We start from the raw sequence: 24061 nt of genomic DNA on the forward strand, positions 1-24061 counted from the left end.
TCTGGTACTACAACTATTAAAATCCCTTAATTGTAAATTGTACCATTCATGGGGTCATTATTGGGCTGAGTTAAATTTGTTTGGATGCCTTAACAGTGTATTTCTGACTTTAACATGTTTAGATTTTTTTAAGTGTAACCTTAACTCTGAATTTCTTGGGTTTTAAAAGATTTTGAGATAATTACAACCTATTTTTACCCTTTAGCTATTGATACATAATCTTAACCCTGACTCCTTCTTAGCATAGGTTTTTGTGTGGGAATATAATTGCTGGACCAGAGCAGTAATACCTGTAATTCTAGAACAACCCGATGCCCAATATGTGTAATTCTGGATCTGAGCATCGATACATACAATGACAGGATTGGGTTGAATGTGTCTAATTCTGTCATTGTTCCCTGGATACCTATAATTCTGTAACTGGCACCCAATGCTATTGATATAATCTATGTAATTAGGTTTGGAGGGATTAGATTTTTATCAGTTAATGTTGGTAAACGTCAATTTCACCGTACACACACACATCGATGAAACATATTTCTATTGATAATAATACCAATGTACAGGTAGGCAAAGTAAGAAAAAATGCTGTTTGAGAGCTTATTAGGGTTTGAGTTCAGGATCTTTACTTTGTATATTTTGACATGTGATGTTAACACTTTGTGTTTTAACAGTTATAAAGTTTCAACTTGTTGAATCTGTCAGGAAACAATTACTATCTGATATTACTCCCTCCCCCCCCCACACCAAATTTCCCACAACTGTGAAAATTTAAGTAGATAAAAATCTAAAAAAAAAAAAAAAAGCATTGATGCTCTGTGTCAAAACGATGAAACCAATGGAAGTCCGCCACGCCTGTGTGTAATGATCCCTGCGCCTGCCGAGCCATGGGGTCATTACGAGCCCTTACACAAAACCCACAGTCTCCATCTCTCCCCAGACTGTGTGTTGTAAGAGGGGGGGAACCGCATTATCGGGAATCACTCGCAGGGGGTCCCGGGGTGCCACCGTGTATCGGTGCCATGGCAACTCAGTCTCTGACATGGCACGGGGGGGGGCACAAGGCAGCAGTGCAGATATGGGCCTCCTGGTGCCCAGGTCAATAGGGTATGAGGGATGGCACCTGTCTTTATAGTCCCCAGTGAGGGAGCCACTGAAAAACCAATAGAAAGGGGGTAGCTGGCCTCTCAGTGGCCCATCGTGGTAGACAAGCCTCTTGCCAGCAACCAAGATGGCGGTTGCCCCTAAGCACAGAAGCTTCTTGCCAATATCCAAGATGGCAGCGGGTCCGTTCAATACGGAAGCTTATAGCCAGTATCCAAAATGGCGGCTGACCCCTCTCGGCGCAGTAGCGTCTTGCCAGCACCCAGGATGGCGACTGGCTGTTGACCAGACGTCTGGTTTCCGTTTCCTGCCAGGAGCGAAGATGGCGGCGGCGGACGGGGAAGCTCAGTGTTGTCGGTGGGCGGTGAAGCCATTTCCGCCACGGAGGCCTCTCCAGCAGTAAAAATGGCGGAATCGGTGCTGGAAGTTGTGGGGAAGCTGCAGTCGCGACTCTCGGGCAGTTCGGAACCTAAGAAGGTAACGGCGCCGACGGGAGGGGGCGGTGCGGGCGGGAGGCGGGCTTGGGGGCTGCGAGCGCCCGGGCCCCCTCCGGCGGGTGTCGGGGCGGGAGGGCGCGGGCCCCCCGCGAATACCCCCGAACTCAGGCGAACACGGGGGAGTGAGGGGCCGTCCGAGGGCCGCTGCCAGGCAGAGGATCCCGGGTCGGCAGGGCTGGGGGGCCCTTCCAAGGGTCACTGGGGGCAAATGGGGGGGGCAGGGATCCAGGGTTGGCGGGGGGGATTCCAAGGGTCGCTGGGGGCAAATGGGGGGGGCCAGGGATCCAGGGGAGGGAGGGTTGGAGGGGGGGATTCCAAGGGTCATTGGGGGCAGGGATCCGGGGGAGGGACAGTTTCTGAGCTGTCCTCTAAGGGCTGCTGTGAGGGAGAAGGGGGGCTGGGGTCCCATTCCAGGGCCCCAAGGGATCGATGGAGGTTCACTTTCCTGGGTCCCATGCTGGGGACGTGGGGAGAAGGGATCAAGAGAAGGGGGCTGGCTCAGCTCCTGAGAATACTTCTGGGGGAGCTATAGGGAATATACGGGGAGAAGGCCAGGAGAGAGAGGCTCTAGCAGAGGGGGCCATAGAAGAGGAACTGACTGAGAGGAGTTGGGTCTGGGGGATATCGCAGTGAGGGCGGTCCTGCTGGGGATGACCCTTCGGTGGGCTACATGTGTTTGAACGCACAAGTGGTTCAGTATGTGCCAAGCAGTGGGGAAGTTGCAGCAGCAGCAGTCCTGAGTGTGCTTGCAATATTTTTAGGGGGTCCATATCCAGGCCCTAACCAAATCAGTAGGCTCTGGAGACTCCCGGGTCCCTAACTTGCATCCTACAAAAAGACTCTTAAACAAGGAATAAATTCAATAGGATTTCAGAATGGACTCCAAGGGGGATACCTGCCCCTCTGGGATGGGTTATTCTGCATGTGTGGATGTTTTTTTTTATGTCCTAGATATGGACTGCTTAGTGAAACAAATAACATAGATCTGCTGAGGGAACTTGTTTCTGGAAGGTCCTTCCCCAGTGATGCTGAGAGTTATGGTGGAAACCTGTAATTCCTAATGTAATATTCTGGGTGTGATCATAGTGAAAGGCAATGGTAAACCAAAGCTTTGGCTGTTTGGCTGAAACTGCTCAGGGGAATTTAAAGAAATTTAATTTAAGCTACAGTGGGCTCTTCTTTCTAGAGAGTCCTGGCCTGAGCTGGAAGCCTAGAGCTCCTGGGTTCTAACTCTGGCTCTGACTTGGAGATTCCCTCTCTGTTCTCTGGCAAGTTGTTTAGCCTATATAGCTTTGTCTCCACTTGGAAAGTTATGTTGCGGACATCCATTGTCAGCAACAGTTGGAGATGAGACAGTGCTGAACTCAGTTCACTCTGATCTGTCCTTGCAGTTAAACTGTGTTTAGCACCAATTCAGCTGCATCCATTGCTGGTTCCCATTGTCAACAATTGATGATTCCTGCTATAGACAAGGCTTCTGTGCCTCTTCTCCATCTGTAAATTCAGGACTCTGACTGAGTCTGTGTACTGGCACCTCACTTATGCTGCTACCTTGTTCTCTAGAATCCAAGTTTTCACTGGGGGGCAGGATCGGGGTGGGGGAAGTATCTATCTGTTGTTGTGGAAATGCATGCACTTGGTTTTCTGCATCTGCAAAATCTAAACCAGTAAGTGCTGGTCTACACACACATTTTGCACTGGTAGAATTAAATCTCCTTTTAAACTAACTAGTGCAAGAAACTGAGTAAAACAGCCTTAACTCTGAGAGATATGAACTGTCCCACTCATCTCTGAGTGCTAACTCAGATGTTCAAGGAGCGCTGATGTTGAGACTTGAAGTTTTATATATTTCACTGCTCATCAAATCATGTAAGATAGAGGTAAGTTTATACTATGAAGATCTACACAATCTACTGTGTGTGACAACTCATTTTGGCATTGCAAGACATTATTACTCATGGTCTATAGGTTAGATCTCTTTTTGTGCACATGCATCAGTGATACAGTGAGAAAATTGCATTTTTATGGGGTTTATTTTCTTGTTACTTCTGTCTGGAGTAAACATGCTATACACTTTTCATAGCACTCATTGTTTCAGGGTGTTAGTAACATTAACCCTCAAAACACCTTTCTGAGAGTATTATCTCTATTTTACAAATGGGGAAACTGAGACATCGCTGTCTAGCTCAAGGTTTCTTGGACCGTCCTCGAAAGCATCTGGTTACTGGCTGGTGGCCCAGCTTATCTAGAATATGGGAATAACAATGTTTATCCACTTTTGTAAAGTGCTCTGAGTTCTACTGCTGAAACATGCTAAGTATTAATATTATTTTTTGCGACAACCTCAGAGTACTGGCACAGAGCGCTCTGTGGGAGACTTTGAATGCTGTTGTCATGAGTTGGAAGCAATCATATTTTCCAGTGGAGGGGGTGAAAACTCTAAAACAGTTACACTGGAGCTGTATTGTGTATTTTGTGTCCCTTCAAAACTGCTTGTTTCCTGCTGAAAGGAGAGAGGGGAACATACAAGCAACATAAAATGTTGTTGAAGAGAATGGGACCAAGCTATGTTGCAATAATCTGAAATATATATGCCTTGTTAGCATTGCAATGGTCTGGTTATTTAAAAAACATTAAAAAGGAAAATGAGCGGTTCAATTAAAATAAACAATATGATGCTTCACAGTACTACTTCATAGGTGGGTACCTGTTAGATTAGGCTCAAGTTTATTAAGGAAAAAATCCAAAAGCTTTGTTTAAACTTTCTCCACACATGTTTTCAACAGAAGCATTGTGGTAGGGCATGAGACTTGGGAATGAAAGTTGTTTTGTTTTGTGGTACCTAAAGGCCGCAATTGTGCTATAAAAACACACCTGAATACAGTCTCCCTGCTCCAGAGGTCATGCAGTCTAGGCACAAGACTGAAACTGTTTTGTGATTCATTCTCCTTGGACAGTGGTAAATAAGCAAGTAATGTATATAATGATAAGTGAGTTTGACTATTACAGAGAACTGTTTTAGCAACCTAAGGCCTGGTCAACACTGAAAAGTTGTACTGGCATAGCTACATCGATCAGGGGTGTGGGGGGGGAAACCCACCCTGATAGTCATAGCTATGCTGACATCACCCCCATGGTAGATGCTGCTGTGTCATGAAAGAAGCTCTGTTAACAGAAACCTAACTTCAAGGAAGTGGTGTTCCTATACTGACAGATAAACCCGTTCTGTTTGTATAGGCTTTGTCTACACTATTGGGCTATGTCAGTATAGTCTTCATAGTGTGGATGTACCCTAAGGTGCTGTTGGCGACAGAAGTAACCAAAAGAAAGTCTTGTGTCTGACAGTGTTCATTTAAAAGTTTGCAACTCAGCTAGAAAACCGTCTGAATTACGGATTATGAAAACAGCATATAACATGTCTTTATATATGTACACATTGAAAGCTAGACTCTGCCGTGATGGGCAAGGAAGGATGTGATTCAATTGTTATATCAATTCGGGTTAGCTTAGCATGATTGAAAGAGCCCTCAAATCTTAACACAGGAGTTTTTCCAAGCATGTTTTCCAAACTAACTTGATTGAAAAATGCACCCTTTTTGCTCATCAAGACAGGGCCCTAAAAGCTACAAATAACCAAGGAGTGAGAGGAATTGCTGAGTATGCTACAAGGAAGTATAATTAGAACACAACTGGGATGAAATTAAAGAGAAAACTTGGAGTAAATATAAAGGGGAAAACATTCTAATAGTGGGATCTTTTAGGTGTCTGTATAGTCTCCGCAGGGAAGTGGTGGATGTTCCATTGCCTGAGAGGTTTGAAATTAGATAGGCCGAACCCCTAGGAAGTGTACAATGGGGAACAATCCTAAATGTCCAAGCAATTGTCTGAATGGTTCCAATATCTCTCCATCTACAATTTGCTGTGATTCCTTAACTGAGATTGGTGTCTTAGTTGACACTGCAATTGTACCGCCCTCTGATGTAGACCTTAAGGCAGTGGTGGGCAACCTGCGACCTGTCAGGGTAATCCACTGGCAGGCTGCCAGGCAATTTGCTTACATTTGCACGGCCGGCCAGCGGATTACCCTGATAGGCTGCCTGCGGGCCACAGATTGTCCATCACTGCCTTAAGGAATGCAGAGCTTATTCCAGTGGGAGATGCATTCCCTATGTCATACTCAAACTGTCAACATGGCAGGGCCGGCTCCAGGCACCAGCGAACCAAGCAGGTGCCTGAGGCGGCAAATGTAAAGGGGCGGCAGGAAATTGGGCTCTGGGGCGGCAATCTGCCCTCGGCGGCCACTCCATCACAGCACGTTTCATGCTTGGCAGCAATTCGGCGGCGGGGACTGGCAGCAGTTCAGCGGCCGCACCATCACTCCACCTGCGTGTTCAGTGGCAAGGTTTTTTGTTTTGTTTTTTTGCTGCTTGGGGCGGCAAAAACGCTAGAGCCGGCCCTGCAGATGGCAACTTCCTATCTGATTTATTTGGGACCCTTTTAAAAATATTGTCTTCTCTGTAACTAGAGGGAGTGATTAGAGTATCTTGTTACATTGCTGTGATCTGCAAGAGGATTGGTTACTCTTCTTGGTTGTACTTAGGTAGCACTTATTTCTAGGCCATCAAATGTGAGATGCAAACTTGACCTGTGGTGTTGGTGCCCAGTTTTATCAGAGATCCTTGTGTGGAGCAGCAACAGACTAGGGCTCAGTAGCCCCTTGTTTCCCCCAAACTATCTGCTGAGGAGTGTCATGATAATAGAGCTGGGGTGAAGGGAGAAGAAACGTTGTTACTCGACAGTAGCACCTGCTACTTAATTCGCAGCAATCTAAACGATATGAAAGGAGTTATCTTGGGAGAGCAGATGACAAGAGGATTTACATCAACAAGACCAATCAGTCAAAAATGGAGGTATAACTTCCATCCCAATGCTTGATATCCAGGCTCCAGACCTCATGATCCGATGGGGTTCCTTCTCCTGGATGTATAATCTGGGTGGGGTAGCAGGGAGGGTGAATTTAAGAATCAGTTAATTATTGTTGGAGCACATGGGGGATAATTCAGTGTCCCCTTCAGTATTTCAGAACAACGGTGCTAAAAAGCCACGGTTGGTTTAAATACTTCGAGACCAACAGACAAATTAACCTTCAACCATGGAGAAGTGGTGATCAGCCCTCTGCAGTGAGCAGAAGCCATCCCATTAGTTCTTTAGGATAGATGAACTTCTGCTTTTCTTATGTTAAGTTTTGGAAAGTCAAAGCATCTTTCAAATGTATGTCAAAACTTATTTTGTTCAGTGATCAATATATAACTTTTATAATCTGGCACTGGAAGGATACTTTTAATGGCTGAGGTTAGTAGAATGTCTAATTACACCCCAAAATTAATGTTAATTTTAAAGGTAAGTGCTTCTGGGTCATGGATGTCATCGTCTTTTGTGTTTGTATAGCACACAAAACAACTGAGCTCTGAGCTATGATGGGAGTGTATAGGTGCTATGATAGTGTCTTGATTTTAGATGCTGAACACTCAGACTTTTGAAAGGGGCCTGATTCTTGGAGGGTGCGTGCTCAGGCATGATTTTCAGAAAGGTTTCAGAGTAGCAGCCGTGTTAGTCTGTATCCGCAAAAAGAAAAGGAGGACTTGTGGCACCTTAGAGACTAACCAATTTATTAGAGCATAAGCTTTCGTGAGCTACAGCTCACTTCATCGGAGCATCCGATGAAGTGAGCTGTAGCTCACGAAAGCTTATGCTCTAATAAATTGATTTTCAGAAAGTGCCCTTGAAGAGATCCCAAGATGGACATCAAAAATCACTGGACACTTCTGAAAATGCTGGCCCTGGGTTTTATATCCATCCCTTTTACAAACTTGCTGTGTGACTCTGGATAATCTCATCGGTGTTTCCATTCTCCATGAGTAAAGTGGAGATAATACTTCACAGAAGTGCTGCGACTTAATGCTTACAGTGCACTTTGACAGGTTTCAGAGTAGCAGCCATGTTAGTCTGTATCAGCAAAAAGAACGAGGAGTACTTGTGGCACCTTAGAGATGAACAAATTTATTTGAGTATAAGAAGTGGGTTTTAGGCCACAAAAGCATCGGATGCATGCCGTGGAAAATACAGTAGGAAGACACACACACACACACACAGAGAACATGAAAAAATGGGTGTTGCCATACACACTATAATGAGAGTGATCAATTAAGGTGAACTATTATCAGCAGGAGAAAAAAACCTTTTGTAGTGATAATCAGGATGGCCCATTTCCAACAGTTGACAAGAAGGTGTGAGTAACAGTGGGGTGGGGGGAATAAGCATGTGGAAATAGTTTTACTTTGTGTAATGACCCATCCACTCCCAGTCTTTATTCAAGCCTAATTTAATGGTGTCCAGTTTGCAAATTAATTCCAATTCAGCAGTCTCTCGTTGGAGTCTGTTTTTGTTGTTGTAATATTGCGACTTTTAGGTCTGTAATAGAGTGACCAGGGAAATTGAAGTGTTCTCCGACTGGTTTTTGAATGTTATAATTCTTGACGACTGATTTGTGTCCATTTAGTCTTCTATGTAGAGACTGTCCAGTTTGGCCAATGTACATGGCAGAGGAGCATTGCTGGCATATATCACATTGGTAGATGTGCAGGTGAACGAGCCTCTGATAGTGTGGCTGATGAAATTAGGTCTTATGATGGTGTCCCCTGAATAGATATGTGGACACAATTGGCAATGGGCTTTGTTGCAAAGATAGGTTCCTGGGTTAGTGGTTCTGTTGCGTGGTGTATGGTTGCTGGTGAGTATTTGCTTCAGGTTGGGGGGGCTGTCTGTAAGCAAGGAATGTCCTGTCTCCTAAGGTCTGTGAGAGTGAGGGAGCATCCTTCAGGATAGATTATAGACCCTTGAGGATGCCCTGGACAGGTTTTAGACGGGGGCTGAAGGTGATGGCTAGTGGCGTTCTGTTACTTTCTTTGTTGGGCCTGTCCTTTAGTAGGTGACTTCTGAGTACTCTACTGGCTCTGTCAATCTGTTGCTTTACTTCAGCAGGTGGGTACTGTAGTTGTAAGAACGTTTGATAGAGATCTTGTAGGTGTTTGTCTCTGTCTGAGGGGTTGCACTTTGAGATTCTCAAATGACAGCAGTGCAAATTAACCTTTGATGCATCCGTAATGCTGCTGCCTTGCAGACTTCCCCTCTCTTTCTGCAACAAAACGTTATATTTCTTTGAATCAGTCCTACCATCTTAGTAGCTTGATTTGAAGTCAGATAACAGCTGTTTGTGGATATGAGTTTAGAGAAGTTTGTTGCTCAGACATCTCTAATAAGCTCCCATACAGTGCTACAGTGCAGAATTTTCTTCCTTTCTAATCTCAGTATGTGATTAGTATGATAAGTCTAAACACTTCTCTTGTTGTCTCTGCAGCTGCTGAAAAGTCTGAAGAGACTTTCTGAGTTGCCTATCACGGTTGACATCCTTGTGGTAAGAACTATAACAATCTTATATTTTTATGGTACCTTTCATGGAACAGAGTAACAAAATGTCTCCCTAAATTGAAATGTGACTAGGATATTGGGGCTAACGCTTAGTTCTTATGGAAAATGCCATGTAGGGCTAAAGACAAGTGAAGCTGAAATCAGCATCAAATTGGAAACAAGGTGTAAATTAAAAGTGATCAACCATTGCAATGGATTACCCAGGGATGTGATGAATACTCCATCACTTGGAGTCATTAAACCAAGATTGGATCTCTTTCTAAAACAGATGATCTAGTTCAATCACAAGTTATAGGGCTTGATGCTGGAATCCCTGGGTGGATATTGGCCTGTTGTACAGGGGGTTCAGAATAGATTATCGTAATGGCCTCAAGACCTTAAAATTAGGGCTGTTGATTAATTGCAGTTAACCCATGCGATTAACTGAAAAAAATTAATCGCGATTAATCGCAGTTTTAAATGCACTGTTAAACAATAGAATACCAATTGAAATTTATTAAATATTTGTGGAATTTTTTGTACATTTTCAAATATATTTATTTCAATAACAACCCAGAATACAAAGTATACAGTGCTCACTTTATATTATTTGTTACAAATATTTTCACTGTAAAAAGATAAACAAAAGAAATAGTATTTTTTCATTTCACCTCATACAAGTACTGTAGTGCAATCTCTTTATCATGAAAGTGCAACTTACAAATGTAGATTTTGTTTTGTTACATAACTGCACTCAAAACCAAAACAATGTAAAACTTGAGAGCCTACCAGTCCACTCAGTCCTGCTTCTTGTTCAGTCAATCGCTAAGACAAACAAGTTTTTACAATGTCACCTGAAAGTGAGAACAGGCATTCGCATGGCACTTTTGTAGCCAACACAGCAAGGTATTTATGTGCCAAATATGCTAAACATTCATATGCCCCTTCAGCTTTGTCCACCATTCCAGAGGACATGCTTCCATACGGATGATGCTCATTTAAAAAAAAAATGCATTAATTACATTTTTGACTGAACTCCTTGGGGGAGAATTGTATATCTCTGGCTCTGTTTTACCCGCATTCTGCCGTATATTTCATATTATAGCAATCTCGGATGATGATCCTGCAGATGATGATCGTTTTAAGAACACTCGCTGCAGATTTGACAAAATCCAAAGAAGGTACCAATGTGAGATTTCTAAAGATAGCTACAACACTTGACCCAGGCTTGAAGAATCTGAAGTGCTTTCCAAAATCTGAGAGGGATGAGGTATGGAGCATGCTTTCGGAAGTCTTAAAAGAGCAACACTCCGATGTTGAAACTACAGAACCTGAATCACCAAAAAAGAAAATCAGCCTTCTGCTGGTGGCATCTGACTGAGATGATGAAAATGAACATGTTGGTCTGCACTGCTTTGAACTGTTATCAAACAGAACCCGTCATCAGCATGGACGCGTGTCCTATGGAATGGTGGTTGAAGCATGAAGGGACATAAGAATCTTTAGCACATCTGGCAAGTAAATATCTTATGATGCCGGCTACAACAGCACGATGCAAATGCTTGTTCTCACTTTCAGATGACATTGTAAACAAGAAGTGGGCAACATTATCTCCTGCAAATGAAAACAAACTTGTTTGTCTGAGCGATTGGCTGAACAAGAAGTAGGACTGAGTGGACTTGTAGACTCTAAAGTTTTACATTGTTTTATTTTTGAATGCAGTTTTTTTTGGGGGGAGGGTAAATTCAACTTTCACAATAAAGAGATTGCATTACAATACTTGTAATTTTTTTAATCGCTTGAAAGCCCTACTTAAAATCTGTATCTGAAAGTGGTCATGACCCTTTTTCCTGTGACTTATCTGACAGATGACCTCCTAGCACTGTGATGGAACATTTCTGACTCTTCACCATCAACTGAATGTGAATTTCTTTCTCTTTACTAAATATTGAGCACAAGTCTGGTACAATTCCTACCCTAAACACTCAATTGCTTTGGCCATCTCTCCGTTGCACCATGATGATCTCATCAGCATTCTTGGATTGGTTGATGAGCGTTGAGTTCTGTCTTCTTAAACACTGACACCTCCTGGAAGAAATTTGAGCGAAACCATTCTACTTATCGTATATTCTTAAGGGCATTTGCTTGAAAACAGACTATTTGAGTTCACACTTGTTTTGGTGCTGCTCCCCTCCTGAATCTATCATCGGAGCTTGATGGAATTCCAGATCTTTTTATTTAAACCCTTTTAGTAAAAAAGAGTTTCATAGCAACTCTAACATGGCCTGGTGTGAACTCTTGCTGTGGCCGCTCTCTTTCTGTTGCCAAATTGGAAGCTGGTGATGCAATAGAAGGACACTTTGCCTGTGTATCTGGTATGTTTAGGTAGCATTGAAACGGTTAAATTTAGTCTAGCTTTCTTGAGGCCGTTAACTTGAGGGTTCTGGGTAATCAAGTGGATCTGGTAGTTTGACTTTGACAAACCTGTTTTGGGATGACCAATGCTGAGACTGACTCGTTTGCAGAGATCAGCTGATATCTTGCATCTTTCTTGCAGGAGACTGGTGTAGGGAAGACTGTGAATGGCTTACGGAAACATGAGCTGGTGGGAGACTTTGCCAAGAACCTAGTAGCCAGATGGAAGAAACTGGTGCCAGTCCCTCAAGAAGTAGAGCGGTAAGCTAGCCTATCCATTTGTTTCACTGGATAAGCTGCATTAAATCTCCCAGTGGAGGTGATGCTAGATTTCTGTGGCCTTGGAAATAAGGCTAAGCTTCAAAATACTCATAACATCAGAGTGATAACTCTGCATGAAGTGCTTACCTCATTGTGGGGTAAGTTTCCTGCCTACAGTGGCCACAGAGTTGCTGACTACTGCAGTTTCAGGTCGGAGTAAAGTTTTTCTTTCAAGAAATGGTAGTGTGATGGAGAGAGATGCTACACACCTAGAAAATGTCTTCAAGAAAGCAGGAGACAAACCCTACATCTCACTTCCCTAATGTTGTAAAACTAGAGAGGAAACTATAGGTACAAAGCAGTGTGGAAATCCTCTTTCTGTGAGCCAATGAAAACAGCTGTTACGAAAACTCAGCCCTTTGGTTAATACTAGCAAGTTTGTTGTAGGAACAGTGCTGTGGCTCCAGGGAGAAGGATTGGCTGATTGAATTGACCTCTTCTGTGGCCTAACTCATGACTCTGTGGTACTAGAGATTGGATTGTAATGGCTGCTGTAGCCCTGCATGCCAGTGTGTGTAATTAGGAGAATGTAGCCCAGTATGGCCCCATGCATTCTTCCTCTGTCTTGAGCTGCTTTGCACTCTCACAGATTGCTGGGAAATCTTCAGTCCTGGTTAGTTAGGACTTGAAGATTTCTGTACTGGAGACACTACCAATAAAGCCCTGAACATTGTGCAGGAAAGAATCATCAATGTTTTTACTATGTTCAACCTCCAGACACTCTTATTCTTCTGTGTACCTGGTTCCCATACGTAATGTCCTCAGGAAGTCGTTCCTTTTATTCTTGTTAGTAGGTTTTTGTCTAACTATTGGGTTGTCTTTGTATCTCTTAGAAATAATATTGATTCAGAAGAACGTGACTATGAGAGAAGCAGCTCTAGGAAACGGCAGCGAGAGCCTTCCCCAAAAGAGGATGAGGAAGCTGAGCAGGACTACTCGGAAGCATTCCAGCCTTCCTGCAGCCAATCATATGAGCCAAACTACAGAGAGAAGAAGGCCAAAAGGTATTCAGAGCCTGAGAGAGCCCATGAGGCCATCAGCTATGGCAGCCAGGAGGACAAGGGCTGGGGCAGAGCTTCCCCAGTGCACTCCTCAGATCAGGAATACTCGGACTATGGGCACGCTTTGTCACCTGAGCTGAGAGAGAGCCCTCAGGAACTGTACATGGATCACTCTGCCTCTGAGGAACAAGAGGTGGAGCAGACAGTGTTTCATCGGAAAGCTAATAAAGGCCAGAGCTTTCAGGACAAGCTGGTGGGAAGCCACGAAAGGAATCCCAGCGAATCCCAAGACAAAGGAAACCTGACTCGGAGCAAAGAGCACAAGTCCTCTCACAAGGAGAAGCAGCGACTGGACACCAAGGGGGAGGTGAGGACCTCTGCCTTTAGCCCAGAAAGACTGCACAAGTCCTCTTTCAAGGAGCAGGTCCGAGAGGCTCCCTCAGCAGGTGGCAGCAAGGAGAAGCTCAGGACTTTAGACAGCACCAAGAGGGAGAAGAACAGAGAAAGTGGTGGCTCCAGGAAGGAAAAGTCACAACCTCACTTGGAGGAGGCTGTTGACAACCATAAGAAGCAAAAACACCGGGACTCTGAGAGAGCCAAACTGGAAAAGTCCAGGCTAAGCCTGGAGATATCCAACATGGATCGGGAGAAACGGAAGTTAGAGGGTAACTCCTCAAACAGGAGCAAAGAGAAGGGGCTTTCTAGCAGCTTAAAGACTACTGAGGGCAAATCCAAAGCCTCTGACTCAGACAAAAAATCTGTGGGTTTCTCACCGAGTTTTGGGGAGGTGGAAGTGGAGGATGAATATGAGCAGCCTAAAATGTCCTTTGAGTCATACCTCAGCTATGACCAGCCCCAGAAAAAGAAGAAAAAAGTGGTTAAACCCCCTCCTCCTCCAGCCCCTGAGAGAAACAGAGGGCATGGCAAGCAAAATGGGTCTAAAGCCAGTACCAAGAGCTCAGACTCGAGCCGAAAGAACACAAGTCACAAGCAGACAAGCGAGAAAAGGGCAGAGAAGAAGCCATCTGGGACATCCAAACCAAAAAAGGTAAGATCTCAGAGAGTCTGAATATGAACAAACGGACATTGGTAAGTGCCACCTTCCATACCAGGGATTCTCTGCCCTACTTGGCAGGTGCTTAGGATTAATTCATGTCCTCTTTGCCATCTGAGATACTGAATTTAGCATAGGGCTGGTGTTCTGTGGGGCTGTGAAACCTGATACGTGGGGATGTCCCATCGGGTACTCCATGGGACCACATTTGGTAATGCCTCCTTCTGAGTGACATTTCTGCTGTTGGGTGAGATGATCCATCCCACACTTGGCTTATTACTAGTGTCATTGAGCACAATACTCTGTAGCATATACCGGTATGAGTGACTCTCATGTTAGTGAGTGTGGGGATGCTTGGAGGCTCATGGTTGTGTTCTATGCTGAAATTGCCTTGGGCTCATCCACCGATAACATGGACAGGATTGAAATCTCAGCCTGAGGCTATGCCCTGGTGCAGGCTGATCATCGTCATGTGGGTTATTAAACTGTTTTAAATGAATCCATCCTACCAGCTTCTGTGCATGTTATCTCCCTCCTTTTATCTCTGTTCAGTTTTGTGATTTCTCTCCCTCCAGATCCCCATTGATGTGATGCCAACGTTACCAGATATCCCCTTGCCTGCAATTCAGGCAAATTATCGCCCACTTCCCTCTCTCGAGTTGATTACCTTCTCTCAGACAAAGAGGAAAAGTATGTGCTGGTCAGGGGATGGGCAGAATCTTTGGGACTGGAAGAGTCCTCGGGTGCTTTTTGGGGGGGTAGAGGAGGAGGGAGATTTTGGTATGATTAACCTCCATGTGCAGAATCCAGTATGTCCCTGTGATTCACTTTGTGTGACCTCTCCCTATCCAGCCTCAGTACCAGTGCAAAGCTCAGGGGACTTAAGGCCTTATATTCTTAGGGGCCACTGTTCTGCCTCTGGCAGGGGCCAAAACCTGGTCTTTCAGCAGAAGATGACTCCCCTCCTCCCCACTTTGTACATTTTGGGAGGGACAGGGGAGAGTCCTTCCTGACCCTGAAGTGGTTGGCTCATTCTGAAGCATGAGCTTTGATTATGTGTCCTTTGGCGCATGACTCAATTCAGGCACAAGTAAAGGGGCTGCAGTCACATTAGAGGTCGGCTGACCAGGCTATGCATGTGCCTCTGAGCCTGCTGTATTAACCTTGATCTGTCTCAATAATTGCTCAGGACTTGCTCTGCAGTTCAAGATGCTCTTAGCACTCAGGTGAAACCATGATGCCGGTCTTGTTTCTTTTCTTTCCCACCTGTCCTCTGACCACAGCAGTGTCCTCGCCCATTGAGGAGGGTGAGGCTGGCTTTACAGGACGCAGGCTGAATTCCAAGATGCAAGTGTATTCGGGTTCTAAATCTGCCTACCTCCCCAAGATGATGTCTCTATATGAGCAGTGCATCAGAGTCCTCAACAACAATATTGACTGTGAGTATCACTCCTGCTTTGCTTTAAAGGTGTAATCATCCACTGTCAGTGTGAGGAGAGTTCTGTGCTTCTGCTGACTAGTTCTGAATACCGGTGGAATGCTACTCATAGGTGTCATGCGGTGCAGTGAGTTGTTAACCTGCGTTTATATCTCCAGGGAGCACCTGGCTTTCTACACTTTACAGTCAAATCACTTAGCAAGCTAAGCAGGAATGGGTTAGGCTAGTACTTGGATGGGAGACTGCATGGGAGTACTATTGCTGCAGGAATTGGTGGAGGGTGTTCTTCCTCTGTGTCAGTACTGAGCCAGTGCCCCAGCTTACGTCTGGAGAGCACTGCACTGTTAGAAATAAGGCACAGAATTGGGGTTTTGACTAGGGAAGTGACAAGTGCCCACATATGGTTAAGATTACCCATAGCACTCTTTTGCAGGAATAGAGGTGTTGGGCCCTATGACTTGCTCAAATTCTGCTGCCTGTAAATTGTCTCTGCAGCAGGTGGATACGGTATATTCCTCTTTCCTGCCCTTCCTGTTTTAAACTGCTGTGTAGTATTGCTGTGAGCTATTTAACAGCTGCCATGGTCTTCTGCATTTCTCTGGTGGCTGCAATGACCCATGTGTTTACCAGTAAGCTCTGTTAAACACTTTCCCTCATGCTGAAAGGAGTCAGATAAACACTGTTGGTCTCTCTCTCACTCTCCTGTAGCAATCTATGAAGTCGGTGGAGTTCCTTTTTCAGTGTTGGAGCCAGTATTGGAGAGATGCACCCCTGATCAACTGTATCGCATTGAGGAATGTAATCACGTAGGTGTCTCCAACTCGGAGGCGGGAGATGGGCAGGAGGGGAATGCTGATATTTCCATGCATGGGTAACATTCTGTCCTCATTGGGAGGAGAAGACGTGGACCATGGCTGAAAGGCTTTGGGAGAGGTCCCCCAACTCTTCATTCTGGTCACAATTTATCTCCTGCCACTGAGCCTCGCTTCCCCGTCAGCAGCCAGTATTTCTGGTGTGACCGTGTTGCCTGGAAGGGCCATCCTCGATTGCTCAAGCAGGGCAAACGGCAAAGAATGGGGCAGACAATCCCCAAAACTGGTGGATTATTCTAATAATTAGATTCACCAAGCCAGCAACAAAACAGCTTCTGCAATATCTTACTGGTTACCCAGAAGCCAAAAATACAGCTTCCTTAAAGCAATCCAGCCCTGAACTTCCACCCAGACAGCCAAGTCAAATATGATGAGGATTACTTAAAATCTTGTTCACCATACATAAAATTCTACCAATCCCAAAGGATCAGACATATTGCCCACCAGGTCAATGAATATTTCATACTTTACCCAAATACACCCATACAACCACTTATTAACTAAACTAAGATTTATTAAAAAGAGTGATTATGGTTAAAAGATCATTATACATACAGATATGAATAAAGTTCTTGGGTCAGTTTCATAGTAGAGATGATGAGCTGCTGAGTTGCAAAATGTTCTTTCAGAATCAATTCCATCAGTTATAATCCAACAGGCAGTCCCTATGCAGAGGCTGTACACATTCTTCCCTGAGAAATAGCAGAGTAATCCAAATAGGGTGTCAGCTTCCCAGTCTTGCAACTCAAAACCTCCCCTGATAAGGTTCAGGCAGACTTGAGATGACAGAGTTCTTTTATAGATCTCTGGCAGGCTGTGCTAGCCTCTTGACATCAGGTAGCACAGCAGGTATTCGCTGGGTGAAGAATAGGTACTAAACATTGTGGCTTTGAAGCAAAACCTCCTATTTCGTATGTATACACAAGAAATTAGTTGTATTCATCAGCAAAAGGTAATTATCCATTCAAGTAGTTCATAGACAATGTACTACAAACTTCAAAGAGAAATATAGACAATGATATTATTACACCCAAGTTTCATCTAAATATTAATATTCCCTTTTGATTTCTAAATTAATAGAACATAGTAACAGATGGGAAGAGAAGTTTATCATCTATCAGTTAATGAGATCACATTGTGAAGTTTCTAACAGATATAGGAAAACACAGACAAATACAATTAGTATTTACTTCTAATTCTTTGACCATACAAAGTTTCGAGCACTCTGATCTATCTAACATGGCTTTGATAACCATCTACAAGAAATGGCCCTGTTTACCATGTCAGTTCTTCTCTAATATGTTCTTAAAGGTTGATCTGGGTCACGTTAGCCTGCTGGTTGCTTAACTCTTTCTGGCTCATTTTCACACCAGGATATCCCACACCACAGATGAGGTGCTTCTGACAGGGGTTAGTGTTAAAATCAGCCTTGGTTGGGTCCCAGGCTACTGGGGCTCATCAGCCATTTCCTGTCTCTCTTGAAATCTGTATCTCCTTCATGCTCCCTCAGCTTCCAGGCTCTCTGGAATTTGGACCTGAAACCAGTTTTCCCTCAGTGCCAATGGTTTGCCAGGCCACCTATTGGGATCTCCCAGCATGGTGCTTACCCTCACTGTGCTAGGAGCATATGGTTGGCTTCTCAGAGCTGCATGTGAATACAACCCAGTATGCAGTTGCACTAACAGCAAGAGGTTCAGAATGCCAGGAGGGTTTTGCCTGATAGGGAAAGTGTCTTATGAGGCTGGAAATGTTCTGGTTTTGAACTAAATGTGGCTGGTTGTGTCCCAGGTCTTTGGCAGTGGATAATCTTACTTGTTGCTTTGCACTGCAGGAAGCCAGTGTTCATAGCACCAGGCCCAGCTGCTGAGTGGATAATGAGACTGACAGAGCTCCCAGCTCTGAGCTGGTGCCCTAGATGACTTTCAGGAGCACCCCTAGTCTGGTCATGGGTTTTGGCATCCCCCACTTCCTTCTAAGTAGTATTGAGGTCCTGCCTCCTTGTTTACTTTGGTTACATTAATCTCAGGAGGCGGATTGGTGCTGAACACCCTGACCGCTCCTACGGAGGTGCGTGGTGCTTGCCACGTCTGTTAGTTCAGGGCAACCAACTGCAGCACCGGCAGCTGAGGCTTGGAGATGGCTCCACTTCTGCTCATGCTAGCATGTGGTGGTACCGGTCCAGTGTAAATCACGGTGAGAGTCAGAGGAAAGAGGAATGCCACCACTTCCTTCTCTTTCCCCTGCCCACCAAAGATAACATGAGAGCAAAATACATTGGCAGCCTGCTTCCCTGCAGCACACCATGATTTCCCATCATGCAGGAGGGCTAGCACATGCCCTCTGTAAAGACCAATGGAGGATCTGGCCTGGAACTCCTTATAAGCTAATCACAGTGCTTCTGAATCCAGCTGGGAGGAGCAGTTTGCATTAAAGCAGATGCTCTTTCATTTGAGAAGAGCCTAGCCAGTGGTATAGACTCCTCCTTTGCCGTGGCCAAGTTTCCAGCTCTACTTTTTGGAAGGCAACAGGGGGTTTTCACACTGCACCTTTGGGCTTTGCTGTGCTGATGTGAAATAGGTAACTGCCCCATAGGGGGCGAATAGACTTAAGTACTGAGGCTACTGTGAAATTCTGCCCTTTGCCTAAGGTCCCTGCAGTCTATTGGATGAGCATGGCAGGAGGGCAGCATGACACAACCCTGTAAACTGGGATGAGCTGAGTGTAATAAGGAACCTAGCGGAACTTCTTGAGAAGAGTCATTATCTCACTGCTTGATTCATGTAGCTGGGACATGCTAGACTTGTGAACTACTTAATAGCACTAGGGGTAATGGTATGTGAAGGGAGGAGGGCCACTAGGTGACACGTGGGTTAAAGATCTGAGCTTGTGCTCTCTGGAGAGAGCCCAGGAAACTGTCTGAGGTAACTCGTGGGTCTGTCTCCAGGTTTTAATTGAGGACACGGATCAGCTGTGGCAGAATCACTGCATCCGGGACTTCAAGAAGGAGAAGCCAGAAGAGTTTGAGTCCTGGAGGGAGATGTACCTCCGACTCCATGATGCCCGAGAACAGCGGCTGCTCATGTTAACACAGAACATCCGCTCAGCTCATGCCAACAAACCCAAAGGTAAAGCAGGCACTGGGTGATGCGGGGGCGACCAGAAGGGAGAGGGACTGGTGAATGGGGGGGGGGGGGGGGTTGTGATTCTTCGTGCTGGAGTTGAAAGGAAGGGATGTCTGTCTAGGTGGCTGGTTCAAATCGGGCCTCGGTTAGAAGCTGTCCCAAATCACTGTTGTCTGCATGATGGGCCCGCTTAAATGGCTTTCCAAGCCTCAGTTCAGTTCCTAAGAGATTTGTTCCATAGCAAAACCGGCTACTGTCCCTCCCTGTGGGGACATCAGCGGTCACGGAGACTAAAATCTCGTTTCGTTCCTAGGGTAGCTCCCCCAGGTTGGAATTGAAGTTATTGATAGTGCACTCCAGGGCTGTTCTGAAATTCTCTCTCCACAGATCTATCAGTCTGGCCTCTCTCAAGCATGAAGCTCGGTAGCAGAGGGGTACAGGGTCAGGGAGGGAACTCTGCCCCATGTAATGGAGTGAAAGGGTGAGGATGTGGTGGCCGGTGCTTCCACCAGGGAGCATAGAGGTGGGATCGGTGCTTTGTGACAGTGAGTTCAGAGGACCCACTCGTGGCTGGATCCTAAGGGGTGTGTTTTCTCTCCCTCTGCAGGCAGAGTGGCCAAGATGGCATTCGTCAATTCAGCAGCAAAGCCACCTCGGGATGTGCGGAGGAGACAAGAGAAATTTGGAACTGGAGGAGCTGCTGTACCAGAGAAGATCAAGTGAGTCTTAAACCTCCCCAACCTGTCCGGTGAGAACCTTTCCTTAGAGTGCTGGGCAGTGGGAGAAACCCAGCAGGCTGTCTCCTGAGCACAAAGAATCCCTGCTGTATTATGGAGGCTGGAGGGAAGGGAACAGGAGAAAGGAGGTTCCCCCTGCCTTTAGATCCTTTCCACTGTGACTAACGGGGAGGGAGAGGTTTGCCACTCATTAGCAATCGATGGCATGTGAATAAATCTAAAAACAATAGACAAGCATCTATCTCACCTGCCAAGCTCTTGAGTTTAAGCTCTCCCAGTTCCCTGGTTTGCTGCAGGAGTAACTTAGGCCGTCTGTTCTGGCAGGAGACACTGGGGCCCTGCAGCACAGGCCTGGGCTGGGAAAAAAACTTCTCAGGTCCCTTCTATCTGTGGAATGTTCCTTGGCAGCCATTGAACATGTTGGAATGCTATACGCAGTGCTCAGAGGGGCCTGGTCTAATGTTCGAGCACTGGACTAGGAGCCAGTTTTAATCTTGGCTCCTCGACTGTCTGACTCTGTAGCTTTGGGCAAGACACTTAATCTCTGACCCTGTTTCCTAATCTGTGAAATGGGGCTAATGATCCCCCGTTCACTGGACACTGAAGATGAATTGTTGGCAAGGTAATAAGTGCAGTTCAGTCATGTTGCTGGGGAGCTCCACCTCAGTTGTGTGGGTGGGACAGAGAGAAGGGCGTATCGACACAGCCGCTACCCGCGCGTGGCACAGAAATGAATTGATTCCGTCATTGGAACTGTTTGTAGCTCCTCCACGTTTCTCTGAATTGCAGGATAAAACCAGTCCTGTTCACACCGGGTAGAAGTTATGCCCAGCCCGAGGAGGAGCAGTCCTATGATGGGCCCAGCACCAGCAGTGCCCATTCTGGCCCATCTCCAGGCAGTGCCACCTCCGGCTATGACCCCAGGAAACCACCAGTGAAGAGTGAGTTATGCAGGCATCGCTGTCGGCGCTAGTTATTTCTAGCTATCGTTACGATGAGCTTTAACCACTGACTGACCATGCATGGAAGAGATTGATTGGCAGGGGGATGACTCTAGAGAGGGGGGTTCCTTTTCCAACCCTCCTGTTAACGAAGGGTGGCGGAAATGGTTCAGATTGCTGCAAAGCTTTAGAAATGGTCTTGTGGTGGACGCAGAGACTTGGTTTCATTACCCACCTCTGCCATATATTTCCTGGGCAACCTTGGGGGAAGTCAGTTTCTCTGCCTCAGTTTCCCTGTCTGTAAAACTGACAATACCGACCTGTCTCAGAGGGGTCTTGCAAGGATAAATTCCTATATCTTGGGTGTCTGAAATATTCAGCAGTGGCAGGTGCTCTCACTAAACCTATTCACAAAAATAGGCTGGAATTTAGTCTCAGATTTAAGTGAGGTTTGTTGGATTGTGGTCACGGACTGAGCGCAGCCCTGAGTATGTTCAGCTTAAAATGCAAATCCCACCGCTTTTGTTAATCTTCCGTGGATAACTGCATCCTTCTCATGGATAGCTCACCATGGAGAGGAGGAGGAGGGGGAGAGAAAAAAACTGGCAGAAGGAAGATGCCCTCTGAGCGACATGACCATGTTTGCTGCTTAGATATCACCTTGATAGGCACCTGAGATTTATGGCCAACAAATGAGGAGGATAAATGCCTTTCACAGGTTTGCCGTGTTATCAGTGGAAAGATCTAGAAGACCAGCTGAGGTTCTTAGTCAGAGCTACCAAGTCTGCTGCTCTTTCGAAAATTCTGAGTGTGGCACATGATTTGAATGCTCCCAAAAATTTAAAGCTGTTCAAAATCCTCTGGCCTGCTGGCCAGCCTTTCTTTTAAAGGCACCACTAGCAGATGCTGATATTGTGCGGTTAGTAGGGGGAGGATGGGTGAACCTTGGACTCCTAGTTAGTTCAATCCCTTTTCCACCACGTTGGGGCCTTGCTTTTCCCAATGATGATCAGACCATGGCATAGCCTCCCAGAAGGCAGTGAAAACCCCATTGCGTGAATTAGAGCCCTGCACAGATACACAATTTTGTATCCGCATCCAATCCACAAACATGGTTTGCAGATATCTGCAGATTTGCAGGACTCTAACTTGAATCATGTAAAACTAGACTGGATAAAGCACTGGGGAATGTATTGTAGGGAGCAATTCTTTACTGGCCTGGGGCTGAAATAGAAGATCCCAATAGGTCTTCTCCACGTCTTAGCCAATAGAATGGAAGCTACAACGTTGGCTTGTGCTACTTGGATGCCAGTGGGATCACGAGAGCTGCAACTAGGTAACCAGTTCTCTCTTCTTGTGATTCTTTGTACCACTACTCTTAGGTCTGTTTTTTTCCCTTTGTTTCAGAAATTGCACCCATGATGGCGAAGACTATCAAAGCATTCAAAAACAGGTTCTCTCGAAGATAAGCTGCTCAGGAGAGAGATAGGAATTCCTCTCTTGTGGGGGAGCGGCATTGAAGGTGGAGGGGAAGGAAGGCACCCAAGGAGCTCCGAGTCCTTTCCTCAGTATGCTCCATGGAGGCTGCAGCAGCTGTGAGAGGCTTAAAAAACCTGCACAAGGATGACAGCACAGTATTTTTCAAGCCAGCCCTCCTGTCCCTTTCTCTACCTCCCCTGCCTTGCCCCCAATTTCTATCAAAACCACCACGTTCAGAATTATGAAACCTTCAGAAAATGTGAAGTCTTGGTATCTGCTGAGAAGGGAAGGTCCAGAGACTGATGTTGCTATTTAACCTCTTAATAAATTTACAAAATGGTTTTAATTAATATTTCCCCCAGATATTATTTGTCACCCCCCCACCCCCACCCCCACCCCAGTCCTGGTAGAAGGACCCTGTCTCTTTCCCGGTGACTTGAGTTGGAGCCCCTTCCCTCCATGTGGACGCTGTTACAATGGGAGACTCTTCCTTGATTTCATGCCCACTACATGTCAAGTCCTATCCGGAACAGGTAATGCTGGAGGCCAGTCTGCTCACCAGTCCTTCAGCAGGCTGGTTGGGTCTGAGGCATCACTCTCCAGTTGTGTACGTTCATGAATCCCAGCTCTCAACCTCTCTGATTTCCTTGTACAGATGCTTAAACTGTTGTGTGCGAATTCTGAGGACCCTTCTCCCGCTGTTCTCTTCTTCAGTGTATTGGAAAAACACGAGAATTCTTTTGGGAGAAATATCACTGTGCCAAAATTGAAATTTTAATCACCCTTTTGGGTTTTAGATCGGACTCTGGAAGCCAGAACAATTTTAACAAAACCAATGAAGGAATTGGTTTTCTTTTAGCAGAAGGAAGCAGTTTTATCTAGTTTCCCAAGCATCACACAGCATTGGAAAGGATTTTCTGTGTCTAAAAGCTGGCACTTAAATCCTGCCTTTTCCCCTGTAAATTATTGCTGGAAAAAGCAAAAGCTTTAGTGTTTTTTTTTTTTTTTTTTTTAAAGTAAAACCACTTCATGGGGAAAGTGAATCATGTCTTATGTTGGTGCAAACTCTACAATACAAATTCAAAACACATGGTGATTGCACCTGATGTCTGAGGGAAAAATCCCAGCTGTGAAAGGGAGGGGTGAGATTTTACCTTTTAGTCAGCGGCCTCTGTTGAGATTGGTTGAAAAGTAACCAGGGAACTTTGGCGCAAAACTCCATCATGAAGGTGGTCATGGGTAAGGATGTTGGGACTGTGACTTCAGTTAAATGAGCAGAATTTCACTGTGGCTGCAGCTGCTTCTGGCACAGTTTCAAGTGAGCGACACTACTAGGGAGTCTCTGTAGGGTATAAAATCCTTCAGCACAAGCACTGAATCTGTCTCGACAGATGTGAAAGCAAGTTTACCTGGAGCCCTGCTAGCAGAGGTTGGACTGGGTGAGAGCTGGTGGGTGCTCTGAGGGAACCTGTCCTGCTGTTGATGGATCAAGCCTATCTGATGGGCTCTATAACTGGATCTGGAAATGGAAACTGTCCAGGTCTCAGACCCATTTGAAGTGCTCCTAAATGCAACTGCTGTCTCTGACTCCGTAGGACATTCTGCTCTCCTTG

General features: G+C 45.5%; 1 protein-coding gene across 2 annotated transcripts; it reads left to right on the plus strand.

The window, feature by feature from the left end:
• The first annotated feature begins 1430 nt into the window (after positions 1–1430).
• Positions 1431–22794, plus strand: ELOA (elongin A). Of its 2 annotated transcripts, none has more exons than XM_084652330.1 (11): positions 1431–1581; positions 9019–9075; positions 11626–11744; positions 12638–13853; positions 14435–14549; positions 15143–15298; positions 16006–16103; positions 19114–19294; positions 19899–20010; positions 20818–20969; positions 22377–22794. In XM_084652330.1, the coding sequence occupies exons 1-11, from the start codon at positions 1510–1512 to the stop codon at positions 22436–22438; spliced, it is 2340 nt and encodes a 779-aa protein (XP_084508456.1). In that variant the 5' UTR covers positions 1431–1509; the 3' UTR covers positions 22439–22794. The 2 variants fall into 2 exon arrangements, with proteins under 2 accessions (XP_084508456.1, XP_084508457.1); XM_084652331.1 differs by having other exon boundaries at positions 15146–15298.
• The last annotated feature ends 1267 nt before the right edge of the window (positions 22795–24061 follow it).

Source organism: Lepidochelys olivacea (genome assembly GCF_965140295.1).
Source record: "Lepidochelys olivacea isolate rLepOli2 genome assembly, chromosome: 19".
NCBI lineage: Eukaryota > Metazoa > Chordata > Testudines > Cheloniidae > Lepidochelys > Lepidochelys olivacea.